Source organism: Lynx canadensis, chromosome E3 (genome assembly GCF_007474595.2).
Source record: "Lynx canadensis isolate LIC74 chromosome E3, mLynCan4.pri.v2, whole genome shotgun sequence".
NCBI lineage: Eukaryota > Metazoa > Chordata > Mammalia > Carnivora > Felidae > Lynx > Lynx canadensis.
In genome coordinates, this window is record NC_044318.1 from 34,415,007 (window position 1) to 34,430,496 (window position 15,490).

A 15,490-nucleotide genomic window follows, 5' to 3' on the forward strand; every position below is an offset into this window, starting at 1 on the left:
ATGGTAGGAAGGGAGAACGTGAGGGATGAAGGAGAAGAAGAAGGAAAGAAAAAAGGGAAGAGAAAAAGCAAAAATAGTAGTGTACGTACATAATGAGAAGAAAAATGGATCCAGAAATGAAAATTTTAAGAGCTTCTTGGTATTTTCCACAAAGGGATCTCGTGGGTTGTTGAGGGAATCAATGTTCACTCCAAACGATGTGCTAGTAATCACATCCATGCTGTAGGCCCCCAAGATGCTGAGTAGAGAAAGAAAGGCATGGATATGTAAAATCAGCATCTTTACCATCCTTATCCAACACAGACAGGAGGAAGTACATGTAGATTCTGATGCCCAGGCAAGACAAGAGCCACACTTTCAGAACCACCTGCTGGATCATCTAAAGAGTCTATATATATGATCACTCTCACTCATGAAGTGGTCATGAGGTGTCAATGATGCAGCTGGCCCTGTGCTAAGATGGTGATACTATGGCAAGTCAGACACACCTCTTAGCTCCATGAGCTCAGTCATGAGCTCCGACCCAGAGTCAGGCAAATTACAGTAGTGTGTTTTGAGCATGGACAATAGAAGCCGGATTAGCACTGTGTCTGGGCAGAGTAAATGGTGGAATATTAACCCTTCCTAGGGGAGTCAAGAAGGGTGAAACTGATCTGGACCTTCTCTCACCACAGTATCTATGCTCAGAGCTGATTCTTCTTCAGCACATTACAGAACAGCAACACCACAATCTGTGCTGCCAGGAATGTCATCCCTTCTTCTCTACACCCCTGCTAAGGCTCCTGAAAGACCCTCTCTTCCTCAACTCCAGTGATCAGAGCTTTCCCTGAGGACACACTCATATCTGGAAAATATAAGAACTAAGAATGTTCCTGGTCAAAAAATATGTACCAGATCACTCCAATATTGATTTATGGGATGTCATAGATAAGTGATCATATTCCACTAGTTTTCCTAGGACAGTACCAGTGTACATCTGATCATCCTGCATAATTTAAAAATATCACAGTTTAGGCAAAAAAAAAAAAAAAATATTATATATATATATATATATGGTTACCCTAACATGTGCAGGGCCTTCTCTCCTTTGTTACTGAAGGAAGGACAAGTGGTCGTAAAGTTAATATTTAATGTTTTGCTAATATCCTCAACAAAATCAGGAAGGGCTTTAAGTTGTTCTAAGTTCCACATGATAACTTCCCTGTCCCACCCACTGCCCACCAATATGTACAAAATGCCTTCTCCTCCCACCATTCCATACTCTCTACATACAATGATTCGTCAAATTATGTTTCTTCTTTTCAAACAATGTTATTTTTGTCTTCCAGAATATCCAAGGGGACAATCAAGCAGATAACTTAATCCCGCCTCACGTACACAAAAGAAGACCCTCTCTCTCCTGACCTCCCTGCCTTTTGAGGAGTGCTACCTCTTCTTGGGTGGCCCACTGGACTTGTAGCACCACATGCCTACTTCTGTTTGTTCACTGGACTAACTCAACAGTGGGAATTTGGCTTTGTGGCAGCAGCTGGAAAGTGTCACGACAGAGCCAGAAGCTCAGCAGGTGCAGCTCTACTTACTCTTTCAAGTTGACAGGCTTGCCTTTCTCTGCCTCCTTCCTCAGGTTCCTTACCAACACATCTCCATACTGGCCAACAATGGGGAACATCTACACACAAATACAATACCGCCTGAAGTTAAATCAGAAAATCAAGTCCTAGAATGATATGGCTTTCACAAACATGGAACAATGTTTTTTGTCGTTTTTTTTAAGTAGTCATTTTTTTATTTTATTTTTTATTTTATTTTATTTTATTTTATTTTATTATTTTTTTTATTTTTTATATATATGAAATTTATTGACAAATTGGTTTCCATACAACACCCAGTGCTCATCCCAAAAGGTGCCCTCCTCAATACCCATCACCCACCCTCCCCTCCCTCCCACCCCCCATCAACCCTCTGACCCAGTAGTCATTTTTTTAAATAACATATCTTATTATGTCTCTTCTAGGACATGAAAATAAAATACCCCTTTTAAAAAGCCCAAATTCAGCAGACTACCCCTAAGAGATGGACTATGGTCTTAGTTTCTATCTGTGCCCAGGTGCATTCCTTAACTTCCTAACTGAAAGTCCTCCCTTTCTTACCTCCTTGAGTTTTCCACTGGTGAAGGTTGGAGACAGCACTGTTCGTATTCTCTTCCATTGTTCATCTTCAGACAGAGAGATGGCACTTTTCATAAATCCCACTGGACCAAAAGACTAGAGTCAAAGCAAAAGACATTTTGCCTTATATAAGTTTTGAAGGTCTCTCAAGGGATGTGGAAAATTTGTTAAGCGGGCAGAAATTATTCAACAAATATTTACTGCCTATCTAATTAGTAGCAGGCCCTATGCCAGATGCTCAATAAATATTTATCCCAAATGCCTAGCTTCCTGCAAGGCTGAAGGAGACATCCAGCCACCTGATATGCTTTCCAGACTTCTTTCCAATCTTCTATTCCAGTATTTCCAGACTTCTATTCCAATCTTCTTTTTAAAGTAAATGCAGTTGGGGAAATCTGGTAGGGAAACTACTCCTCCAGGGGAATACACAAGATTAACACTAGTACTTCTCCTAAACTGTGCAGAGTAGAAATGGATTGGTAGAGATAGCCAGAGAGCCCTGGCAAACTGTATGCTGTCTCAGACCAGTTCTGTCTTCACATATATCTGTAGCAGGAGCAACTCAAAAACAGATGTCTTGATATGGTGATTTAAAAAAAAACAACAGTATAGTTAACACTAAAAATATTAGGAATCTGGGGTGTCTGAGTGGCTCAGTCAGTTAAGCATCTGACTCTTGATTTTGGTCCAGGTCATGATCTCACAGTTTGTGGGATCAAGTGCCATGTCAGGATACTTGCTGTCAGCACAGAGTCTGCTTGAGATTCTCTCTCCATCTCTCTGCCCCTCCCCCACGCTCGCTCAAGCTCTCTCACTCTCTTTCTCAAAATAAGTAAATAAACTTAAAAAAAAAAGATTAGGAATCTATTTGCTATTCTGAAGAAATAATGCAGGTACATGGAAAACTATTCCCCCTGTATTTCCCTAAAGGGACAGAAGGAAAAAGAGTGAGAGAATTCTATTTCTCAGTAGGGACTGGTCTATCAAGCCAAACAGCTCAAATCTTTCTTCCATCTTCCAAAACTATATTTTGTTTCAATATAGATATCTCCAATACCCAGTCACATTTAAAACTCACAAACTAGGGACAGAGGAAATCTTCCTCAACTTAATAAAGAGCATCTAAAAAACCCCACAGCTAACATCACCTCAATGATGTTAGACTGATATGACATCACCAAGATGATGGAACGGGTCATGCCAGCCTCTGTCACCCCACAAAGAACAAGAGTTAGACAGCTATCCACAAACAAAAATAGGCCTAAGAGCTTTGGAGTCCATTTAAGAAGCTTCAACCTCACCATAGAGCAAAACTCCTGAGAATAACTGCACAGGAAGAGTAGGGAGAATAGCTTCATTCTGCCTGCATCACCCCAGGCCCCAGGCCAGCACTGCTCAGCACCAGGAAGACACTCCTCAGACTGAAAGGGGCCCCTGCTGGGTAGCGGACAGAAGCGTAAGGGATCACTGGTGCCAGCCTTTCAGGGCATGGCACAAGAGACCCACTTTGGTTTCAAACTTCCCGGAGACTGACACAGCTGACACAGCTAGAGACAGAACAAAAAAGGGCAGGACTACCAGTATCAGCTAAGTGGCATGTATAACCATGGTTCTCTGTGTCCTGCTCTGCAGAAGACCCTGCAAACCTTAGCTGCTAAGGAACAAGCAGCTGGCAAAGCACTGTGCACCTTCTAAAGATTTTGCTGCTGAGAGTCCCACAGGTTTTCACATTGGTATGTTCCAGCTCCCTGAGTCCTGCTCTGCCCCATCTTCCCTCACTTGAGTTGCCTCCGCCAGTGTCACCACCAACACCCTGAGCCTGGAATCTGCACCAGCAGCCAGCCCTGGCCTCTGTGACTGGGCATATGTACAAAGCAGCCCAGGCCCCAGCTGTTTCTCAGGTGTCTGAGCCAGGCCTGACTCCTGTCACTGGAATGCACTACCACTTGAGACCACAGCTAAACCCTGAAGCTGTAAAACTACACAGCCTGTGTGAATTCCAGTCATGAGCCCCGACTGCTGTGCATGAACAAGTAGCTAGCCCCTGAAGCCACCTGAGTGCCCAAAGACATCCCAGGCACTCAAAGCTACCTTTGTACCCACAGTTGGCCATGGTCCCCACCAGTGGTCCCAGCACAGTTTTGAGCATGTACCTGCTCTCAGCTTCCACAGATGAGCATATGCATAGCTCCAATTCTGGCCAACATTCTGCTTGCTCCAATCTCCTGGCACTGGATCTGGTGGTGCTACTGAAGACCCCAACAGCTGTGCAGCCACAAAGAACCCTCCATGCTCTTGCTGCCAATGACATGCAGTGGCTAACATGGCCACCAGTTGCCTAATCAACTATGTCCTCCTGGATTAGTTTAAATTATCCAGTCAGAGTAGGGTAAAAAAAAAAAAAAGAAGAAGAAGAAGAAGAAAAGAAAATAACTGGGGGAAAAAAGCCTACAGGACTTATAAGACACCATCAAGTGAAACAATATTCACATATGGAAGACTCAGTGGTAGAAGGAAAAAGTGGGAAGAATGCTTACTTAAAGAAACAATGGCTAGGGGCGCCTGGATTGCTCGGTCGGTTGAGCATCCAACTTCTCTCAGGTCACGGTCTCGCGGTTCGTGGGTTCAAGCCCTGCGTTGGGCTCTGTGCTGACAGCTCAGAGTCTAGAGCCTCCCTTAGATTCTGTGTCTCACTCTTTCTGCCCCTTCCCTGCTCGTGCTGTCTCTCTCTGTCTCTCAAAAATGAATAAATGTTTTTAAAAAAAATTTGTTTTGGGGCGCCTGGGTGGCGCAGTCGGTTAAGCGTCCGACTTCAGCCAGGTCATGATCTCGCGGTCCGTGAGTTCGAGCCCCGCGTCGGGCTCTGGGCTGATGGCTCAGAGCCTGGAGCCTGTTTCCGATTCTGTGTCTCCCTCTCTCTCTGCCCCTCCCCCGTTCACGCTCTGTCTCTCTCTGTCCCCAAAATAAATAAAAAACGTTGAAAAAAAAATTTTTTTTTTAAAATTTGTTTTAAAGAAACAATGGCTGAAAACTTCCCAAACCCAGGGAAATATATGGAGATCTTAAGACATGAAGTGTGGAGCTTGGGAAGAAGATGGCGGTGTAGGAGGACGCTGGGCTCACCACGTCCTGCTGATCACTTAGATTCCACCTACACCTGCCTAAATAACCCAGAAAACCGACAGAGGATTAGCAGAACGGAGTCTCCGGAGCCAAGCGCAGACGAGAGGCCCACGGAAGAGGGTAGGAAGGGCGGCGAGGCGGTGCGCGCTCCACGGACTGGCGGGAAGGAGCCGGGGCGGAGGGGCGGCTCGCCGGCCAAGCAGAGCCCCCGAGTCTGGCTTGCAAAAGCGGAGGGGCTGGACGGACGGAGTGTGTTCCAACAGCAAGTGTGACTTAGCGTCTGAGAGGTCATAAGTTAACAGCTCTGCTCAGAAAGCGGGAAGGCTGGAGGACAAAGGGAGGGAGAGCTGCTGAGCCCCTGGACGACAGAGCTCAGTTTGGTGGGGAACAAAGGTGCACACCAGCACCATCTCCCCCGCCCATCACCCAGCCAAAATCCCAAAGGGAACCAGTTCCTGCCAGGGAACTTGCTGGCTCCGCTCAAACACCCAACTCTGCTTCTGCAGAGCCAAACCTCCGGCAGCGGATCTGACTCCCTCCGGCTGCCACAGGGCCCCTCCTGAAGTGGATCATCTAAGGAGAAGGGAGCTAAGCCTGCCCCTCCTGCCCCCGTGCACCTTGCCTACCCACCCCAGCTAATACGCCAGATCCCCAGCATCACAAGCCTGGCAGTGTGCAAGTAGCCCAGACGGGCCACGCCACCCCACAGTGAATCCCGCCCCTAGGAGAGGGGAAGAGAAGGCACACACCAGTCTGACTGTGGCCCCAGCGGTGGGCTGGGGGCAGACATCAGGTTGGACTGCGGCCCCGCCCACCAACTCCAGTTATACACCACAGCACAGGGGAAGTGCCCTGCAGGTCCTCACCACTCCAGGGACTATCCAAAATGACCAAGCGGAAGAATTCCCCTCAGAAGAATCTCCAGGAAATAACAACAGCTAATGAACTGATCAAAAAGGATTTAAATAATATAACAGAAAGTGAATTTAGAATAATAGTCATAAAATTAATCGCTGGGCTTGAAAACAGTATAGAGGACAGCAGAGAATCTCTTGCTACAGAGATCAAGGGACTAAGGAACAGTCATAAGGAGCTGAAAAGCACTTTAAATGAAATGCAAAACAAAATGGAAACGACGACAGCTCAGATTGAAGAGGCAGAGGAGAGAATAGGTGAACTAGAAGATAAAGTTATGGAAAAAGAGGAAGCTGAGAGAAAGAGAGATAAAAAAATCCAGGAGTATGAGGGGAAAATTAGAGAACTAAGTGATACACTAAAAAGAAATAATATACGCATAATTGGTATCCCAGAGGAGGAAGAGAGAGGGAAAGGTGCTGAAGGGGTACTTGAAGAAATTATAGCTGAGAACCTCCCTGAACTGGGGAAGGAAAAGGCATTGAAATCCAAGAGGCACAGAGAACTCCCTTCAGACGTAACTTGAATCGATCTTCTGCACGACATATCATAGTGAAACTGGCAAAATACAAGGATAAAGAGAAAATTCTGAAAGCAGCAAGGGATAAACGTGCCCTCACGTATAAAGGGAGACCTATAAGACTCGTGACTGATCTCTCTTTTGAAACTTGGCAGGCCAGAAAGGATTGGCACGATATTTTCAGTGTGCTAAACAGGAAAAATATGCAGCCGAGAATCCTTTATCCAGCAAATCTGTCATTCAGAATAGAAGGAGAGATAAAGGTCTTCCCAAACAAACAAAAACTGAAGGAATTTGTCACCACTAAACCAGCCCTACAAGAGATCCTAAGGGGGATCCTGTGAGACAAAGTACCAGAGACATCGCTAAAAGCATAAAACATACAGACATCACAATGACTCTAAACCCATATCTTTCTATAATAACACTGAATGTAAATGGATTAAATGTGCCAACCAAAAGACATAGGGTATCAGAATGGATAAAAAAACAAGACACATCTATTTGCTGTCTACAAGAGACTCATTTTAGATCTGAGGACACCTTTAGATTGAGAGTGAGGGGATGGAGAACTATTTATCATGCTACTGGAAGCCAAAAGAAAGCTGGAGTAGCCATACTTATATCAGACAAACTAGACTTTAAATTAAAGGCTGTAACAAGAGATGAAGAAGGGCATTATATAATAATTACAGGGTCTATCCATCAGGAAGAGCTAACAATTATAAATGTCTATGCGCCGAATACGGGAGCCCCCAAATATATAAAACAATTACTCATAAACATAAGCAACCTTATTGATAAGAATGTGGTAATTGCAGGGGACTTTAACACCCCACTTACAGAAATGGATAGATCATCTAGACACACGGTCAATAAAGAAACAAGGGCCCTGAATGATACATTGGATCAGATGGACTTGACAGATATATTTAGAACTCTGCATCCCAAAGCAACAGAATATACTTTCTTCTCGAGTGCACATGGAACATTCTCCAAGATAGATCATATACTGGGTCACAAAACAGCCCTTCATAAGTTTACAAGAATTGAAATTATACCATGCATACTTTCAGACCACAATGCTATGAAGCTTGAAATCAACCACAGGAAAAAGTCTGGAAAACCTCCAAAAGCATGGAGGTTAAAGAACACCCTACTAACGAATGAGTGGGTCAACCAGGCAATTAGAGAAGAAATTAAAAAATATATGGAAACAAATGAAAATGAAAATACAACAATCCAAACGCTTTGGGACGCAGCAAAGGCAGTCCTGAGAGGAAAATACATTGCAATCCAGGGCTATCTCAAGAAACAAGAAAAATCCCAAATACAAAATCTAACAGCACACCTAAAGGAAATAGAAGCAGAACAGCAAAGGCAGCCTAAACCCAGCAGAAGAAGAGAAATAATAAAGATCAGAGGAGAAATAAACAATATAGAATCTAAAAAAACTGTAGAGCAGATCAACGAAACCAAGAGTTGGTTTTTTGAAAAAATAAACAAAATTGACAAACCTCTAGCCAGGCTTCTCAAAAAGAAAAGGGAGATGACCCAAATAGATAAAATCATGAATGAAAATGGGATTACTACAACCAATCCCTCAGAGATACAAACAATTATCAGGGAATACTATGAAAAATTATATGCCAACAAATTGGACAACCTGGAAGAAATGGACAAAATCCTAAACACCCACACTCTTCCAAAACTCAATCAGGAGGAAATAGAAAGCTTGAACAGACCCATAACCAGCGAAGAAATTGAATTGGTTATCAAAAATCTCCTAACAAATAAGAGTCCAGGACCAGATGGCTTCCCAGGGGAGTTCTACCAGACGTTTAAAGCAGAGATAATACCTATCCTTCTCAAGCTATTCCAAGAAATAGAAAGGGAAGGAAAACTTCCAGACTCATTCTATGAAGCCAGTATTACTTTGATTCCTAAACCAGACAGAGACCCAGTAAAAAAAGAGAACTACAGGCCAATATCCCTCATGAATATGGATGCAAAAATTCTCAATAAGATACTAGCAAATCGAATTCAATGGCATATAAAAAGAATTATTCACCATGATCAAGTGGGATTCATTCCTGGGATGCAGGGCTGGTTCAACATTCACAAATCAATCAACGTGATACATCACATTAACAAAAAAAAAAAAGAGAAGAACCATATGATCCTGTCAATCTATGCAGAAAAGGCCTTTGACAAAATCCAGCACCCTTTCTTAATAAAAGCCCTTGAGAAAGTCGGGATAGAAGGAACATACTTAAAGATCATAAAAGCCATTTAGGAAAAGCCCACAGCTAACATCATCCTCAACGGGGAAAAACTGAGAGCTTTTTCCCTGAGATCAGGAAAACGACAGGGATGCCCACTCTCACCGCTGTTGTTTAACATAGTGCTGGAAGTTCTAGCATCAGCAATCAGACAACAAAAGGAAACCAAAGGCATCAAAATTGGCAAAGATGAAGTCAAGCTTTCGCTTTTTGCAGATGACATGATATTATACATGGAAAATCCGATAGACTCCACCAAAAGTCTGCTAGAACTGATACATGAATTCAGCAAAGTTGCAAGATACAAAATCAATGTACAGAAATCAGTTGCATTCTTATACACTAACAATGAAGCAACAGAAAGACAAATAAACTGATCCCATTCACAATTGCACCAAGAAGCATAAAATACCTAGGAATAAATCTAACCAAAGATGTAAAAGATATGTATGCTGAAAACTATAGAAAGCTTATGAAGGTAATTGAAGAAGATATAAAGAAATGGAAAAACATTCCATGCTCATAGATTGGAAGAATAAATATTGTTAAAATGTCAATACTACCCAAAGCTATCTACACATTCAATGCAATCCCAATCAAAATTGCACCAGCATTCTTCTGCAAGCTAGAACAAGCAATCCTAAAATTCATATGGAAGCACAAAAGGCCCCGAATAGCCAAAGTAATTTTGAAGAAGAAGACCAAAGCAGGAGGCATCACAATCCCAGACTTTAGCCTCTACTACAAAGCTGTCATCATCAAGACAGCATGGTATTGGCACAAAAACAGACACATAGACCAATGGAATAGAATAGAAACCCCAGAACTAGACCCACAAATGTATGGCCAACTCATCTTTGACAAAGCAGGAAAGAACATCCAATGGAAAAAAGACAGTCTCTTTACCAAATGGTGCTGGGAGAACTGGACACCAACATGCAGAAGGTTGAAACTAGACCACTTTCTCACACCATTCACAAAAATAAACTCAAAATGGATAAAGGACCTGAATGTGAGACAGGAAACCATCAAAACCTTAGAGGAGAAAGCAGGAAAAGACCTCTCTGACCTCAGTCGTAGCAATCTCTTACTCGACACATCCCCAAAGGCAAGGGAATTAAAAGCAAAAGTGAATTACTGGGACCTTATGAAGATAAAAAGCTTCTGCACAGCAAAGGAAACAACCAACAAAACTAAAAGGCAACCAACGGAATGGGAAAAGATATTTGCAAATGACATATCGGACAAAGGGCTAGTATCCAAAATCTATAAAGAGCTCACCAAACTCCACACCCGAAAAACAAATAACCTAGTGAAGAAATGGGCAGAAAACATGAAAAGACACTTCTCTAAAGAAGACATCCGGATGGCCAACAGGCACATGAAAAGATGTTCAACGTCGCTCCTTATCAGGGAAATACAAATCAAAACCACACTCAGATATCACCTCACGCCAGTCAGAGTGGCCAAAATGAACAAATCAGGAGACTATAGATGCTGGAGAGGATGTGGAGAAACGGGAACCCTCTTGCACTGTTGGTGGGAATGCAAATTGGTGCAGCCGCTCTGGAAAGCAGTGTGGAGGTTCCTCAGAAAATTAAAAATAGACCTACCCTATGACCCAGCAGTAGCACTGCTAGGAATTTATCCAAGGGATACAGGAGTACTGATGCATAGGGGCCCTTGTACCCCAATGTTTATAGCAGCACTCTCAACAATAGCCAAATTGTGGAAAGAGCCTAAATGTCCATCAACTGATGAATGGATAAAGAAATTGTGGTTTATATACACAATGGAATACTACGTGGCAATGAGAAAAAATGAAATATGGCCTTTTGTAGCAACGTCGATGGAACTGGAGAGTGTGATGCTAAGTGAAATAAGCCATACAGAGAAAGACAGATACCATATGTTTTCACTCTTATGTGGATCCTGAGAAACTTAACAGAAACCCATGGGGGAGGGGAAGGAAAAAAAAAAGAGGTTAGAGTGGGAGAGAGCCAAAACATAAGAGACTGTTAAAAACTGAGAACAAACTGAGGGTTGATGGGGGGTGGGAGGGAGGGGAGGGTGGGTGATGGGTATTGAGGAGGGCACCTTTTGGGATGAGCACTGGGTGTTGTATGGAAACCAATTTGACAATAAATTTCATATATTAAAAAAAAAAAGAAATTGTGGTTTATATACACAATGGAATACTACGTGGCAATGAGAAAGAATGAAATATGGCCTTTTGTAGCAACGTGGATGGAACTGGAGAGTGTTATGCTAAGTGAAATAAGCCATACAGAGAAGGACAGATACCATATGTTTTCACTCTTATGTGGATCCTGAGAAACTTAACAGAAACCCATGGGGGAAGGGAAGGAAAAAAAAAAAAAAAGAGGTTAGAGTGGGAGAGAGACAAAACATAAGAGACTGTTAAAAACTGAGAACAGGGGCGCCTGGGTGGCGCAGTCGGTTAAGCGTCCGGCTTCAGCCAGGTCACGATCTCGCGGTCCGTGAGTTCGAGCCCCGCGTCAGGCTCTGGGCTGATGGCTCAGAGCCTGGAGCCTGCTTCCGATTCTGTGTCTCCCTCTCTCTCTGCCCCTCCCCCGTTCATGCTCTGTCTCTCTCTGTCCCAAAAATAAATAAACGTTGAAAAAAAAAATTAAAAAAAAAAAAACAAAAAACTGAGAACAAACTGAGGGTTGATGGGGGGTGGGAGGGAGGGGTGGGAGGGTTTTGGGTATTGAGGAGGGCACCTTTTGGGATGAGCACTGGGTGTTGTATGGAAACCAATTTGACAATAAATTTCATATATTAAAAAAAATAATAAGATAAAAAAAAAAGACATGAAGCGTAAAAGTCCCCTATAAGATTGAATCCAAAATAGACTTCACCAAGGCACATTATAATAAAACTGTCAAAAATTAAAAACTAAAAAAATCTTCACATACAAGGGGACATCCATGAGGCTATCAGCTGATTCCTCAGCAGAAATCTTGAGAGCCAGAAGTTAGTGAGTGATTTATTCAAAGTGTTGAAAAAAAAAAATACCAACCAAGCATACTTACCCAGAAAAGAAGACCTTCTGAAGAGAGAGAATTTGGGGTGCCTGGGTGGATCTGTTGGTTAAGTGTCTTGATTTTGGCTCAGGTCACAATCTCACGATTAGTGCGATCGAGCCTAGCATCAGGCTTTGGACTGTTAGCATGGAGCCTGCTTCAGATTCTCTCTCTACCCCTCTCTGCCCCTCTCCTGCTTACTCTCTCTCTCTCAAAATAAACTAAAATAAACTTAAAAAAAAGAAATGAGAGATAAGGATATTTCCAGAGCATCAAAAGTGGAAAGAATTCATCACCACTAAATCTGCATTATAAGAAAGACTAAAGGGATTCTCCAAGCTGAAAACAAAAGGACACTTACTAGTAACATGAAATCACATGAAAGTCTAAAACCTCACTGGTAAATGTAAATATATAGTTAAATTCAGAACACAGTGATATTGTACTGGTTATAGCCAAATCATTATAACTCTAGTGAAAGGTTAAAAGACAAATAATTAAAATAATAATTTGTTAATTTGTTAAATACACAATATAAAAATATGTAAATTGTTACATCAAAAATATAAAATTGGTGGTGGAGGAGTAAAAACATTGAGTTTTTAATGTGAACAAAGTTAAGTTCATATTAGCTTAAAATAGACTGCTGTATCTATAAGATGTTTTATGTAGACCTCCTAGAGTAGATGTTTTTTGTAAGCAAAAACCTAGAGTAGACACAGAAAAGATAAAGAGGAAAAATAGAAGCATACCACTATTAAAAAAAAAAGCAACATAAAATCACAAAGGAAGACAGGAGAAAGGAACAATGATCTATGAAACATCTGGACTGCTGAAATGACAACAGTAAGTCCTAACCTATCAATAATTACTTTAAGTTAAAAAAAAATTACTTTAAGTGTAAATGGACAGATGAATGGATAAAGAAAATGGAATATTACTTAGCCTTGAAAAGGAAGGAAATCCTGCCATTTCCAATAGGATGGATGAATCTGGACAGCATGGGCAAGATACTAAGGGAACAAAACTAGACACAGAAGGACAGGTATCTCATGATCCCACTTATAAGTGGAATCTAGAAAAATAAAGTCAAGCTCAGTATAGTGGGTAGGTGATAATTATCAGAGGTCAGAGGGCAAGGGACAGATACTAATCAAACAATGTAAACTTTTGGTTATAAGATGACTAAGTTCTAGAGACTGAATATACTGCATGGTGATTATAATATATTAACATTGTACTGTATACCTGAAATTTGCTAAAAAAAAAAAATACATCTTCCATGTTTTTTTTTTTTTTTTTATTTTTTTATTTTTTTTTTTTTATTTTTTTAAAAATTTTTTTTTTTCAACGTTTATTTATTTTTTTGGGGACAGAGAGAGACAGAGCATGAACGGGGGAGGGGCAGAGAGAGAGGGAGACACAGAATCGGAAACAGGCTCCAGGCTCTGAGCCATCAGCCCAGAGCCCGACGCGGGGCTCGAACTCACAGACCGCGAGATCGTGACCTGGCTGAAGTCGGACGCTTAACCGACTGCGCCACCCAGGCGCCCCACATCTTCCATGTTCTTAACACACACACAAAATAACTCTGGGTGGTGATGGTTACATTAATTCACTTGTCACACTCATTTCATAATAATACATAAATCAAAACATCACAAACATATACAGTTTCATTGTAAATATATATATCTGAATTTTTAAGTGGAAAAAGACTGAATATTTCCTCCTAACATCAGGAACAAGGCAAAAATGTTCACTCTCACCACTCTTATTCAACATTGTAGTAGAAATCCTAGCTAATGCAATAAGACAAAGCAAGGAAATAAAAGGCATACACATTGGAAAAATAAACATCAGAGTGTCCTTATTTCAAGTGACATAATTGTCAATGTAGAAAATATTGAGGAATATAAAAAAAAGAGCCCTCAAGGTACCTGGGTAGTTCAGTTGGTTAAGTGTCCAGATCTGGATTTTGGCTCAGGTCATGATCTCACAGTTCATGAACTGGAGCCCCACATTGGGCTCTGGGCTGAGATTGCAGAGCCTGCTTGGGATTCTATCTCTCTCAAAATAAATAAACTTTAGGAAAAAAAACCCCACTGTATCAAATAAATGAACTAAGCTAGGTTGTAGGAAACAAAATCAACACAAAAACCAATCACATTTCTATATAATAACAAGAATATGTCAAAACCCATTAAAAACACAACAATTATAAACACTCAAAGAAGGCAAAATACTTTAGGTACACATTTAACAAAACGTGTATGAGATCTCTATGCAGAGGGCAAAATGTTGGTGAAAAGAATAAGAGAAAACCTAAATAAACACATACTGTGTTCATACATTGAGAGACATGACGAGGTAAAGATACAGATTTTCCACAAATTGATTGATAGGATTAAATCATGTCTTCCAAAGCCTTGGAAAATATTATATAAACATAGATAAGCTAGTTATAAATTTGTACTGTAAGGCAAAGGCAGTGGAATAACTAACACAATTCTAACAAAAATAAAATGGGAGGAATCACTGGACATATGTTTAGAGGTACTATATGGCTACAGTAATCAGGACAGCCTAGCACCAGTGCAGGGATAGATACAAGGATCAAAGAACAGAACTGGGAATGAGGAACACACACACACACACACACACACACACACACAGGCACCACTGAATTTTGATATTGGTACAAAAGCAATTCAGTGGAGGAAGTACAGCCTTTTCACACTGGTGCTGGAGCCATTAGACATTCAAGGGCTAAAAACAAAGATCTTTGACCTAAACTTCACACCTCACAATTAACACTAAAATTAACACAAAACAGATCACAGACTTAAATGTAAAACACAAAACTATACAAAACTATATACTTAAATGTAAAACATAAAACTAAATACTTGGAGAAAATCTTTGCGACTTAGGGCTAGGTGAAGAGTTTTCAAACTTGATGCCAAAGTCATAACCCATAAAAGGAAAAAATGAATAAACTGGCCTTATGAAAACAAAAAATAATGTTTGCTTTGCTGAAGACCCTGATACAATGAATAGACAAGCTACACACCGTGCCTACAAAAGAATAGTAAGAGGGAGACTTTTGGTGATGGAACAGCTCTGTAACGTGATTGTGGTAGTAGATACACTAATCTACAAGTAAGATAAATGTTCAGACAGCAACACACACACACACACACACACACACACACACACACACACACAAATGGGTAAACATAAAACTGCTGGAATCTGAATAAGCTCTGTGGCTAGAACCAATGACAAATTCTGCTTTGATACTGTCCTATATAGTTAAGCAAGATACTGTCTTAGAGAAAACAGCTTGAAGGCCACATGACATGACACCTCCTGGGACAATTTCCAGTAAATCCATTATTATTTTGAAATAAAAGTTTTATAAATAACTATGTA

General features: G+C 41.2%; 1 protein-coding gene across 5 annotated transcripts in view; it reads right to left on the reverse strand.

Moving 5' to 3' along the window:
* The window catches only part of LOC115503873 (cytochrome P450 3A12), a 122,195-nt gene that overhangs the window by 100,278 nt on the left and 6,427 nt on the right, over positions 1-15,490 (reverse strand). For 3 of the 5 annotated variants that reach the window (XM_030300402.1, XM_030300404.1, XM_030300406.1), the window contains 3 exons: positions 2,151-2,264; positions 1,581-1,669; positions 90-238 (listed from right to left, as the gene is read on the reverse strand). The exons of the other annotated variants lie outside the window; for them this stretch is intronic. In XM_030300402.1, coding sequence (XP_030156262.1) covers positions 90-238; positions 1,581-1,669; positions 2,151-2,264 — 352 coding nt within the window. The remainder of the gene's footprint in view (positions 1-89; positions 239-1,580; positions 1,670-2,150; positions 2,265-15,490) is intronic. 5 annotated transcript variants of the gene reach the window in all.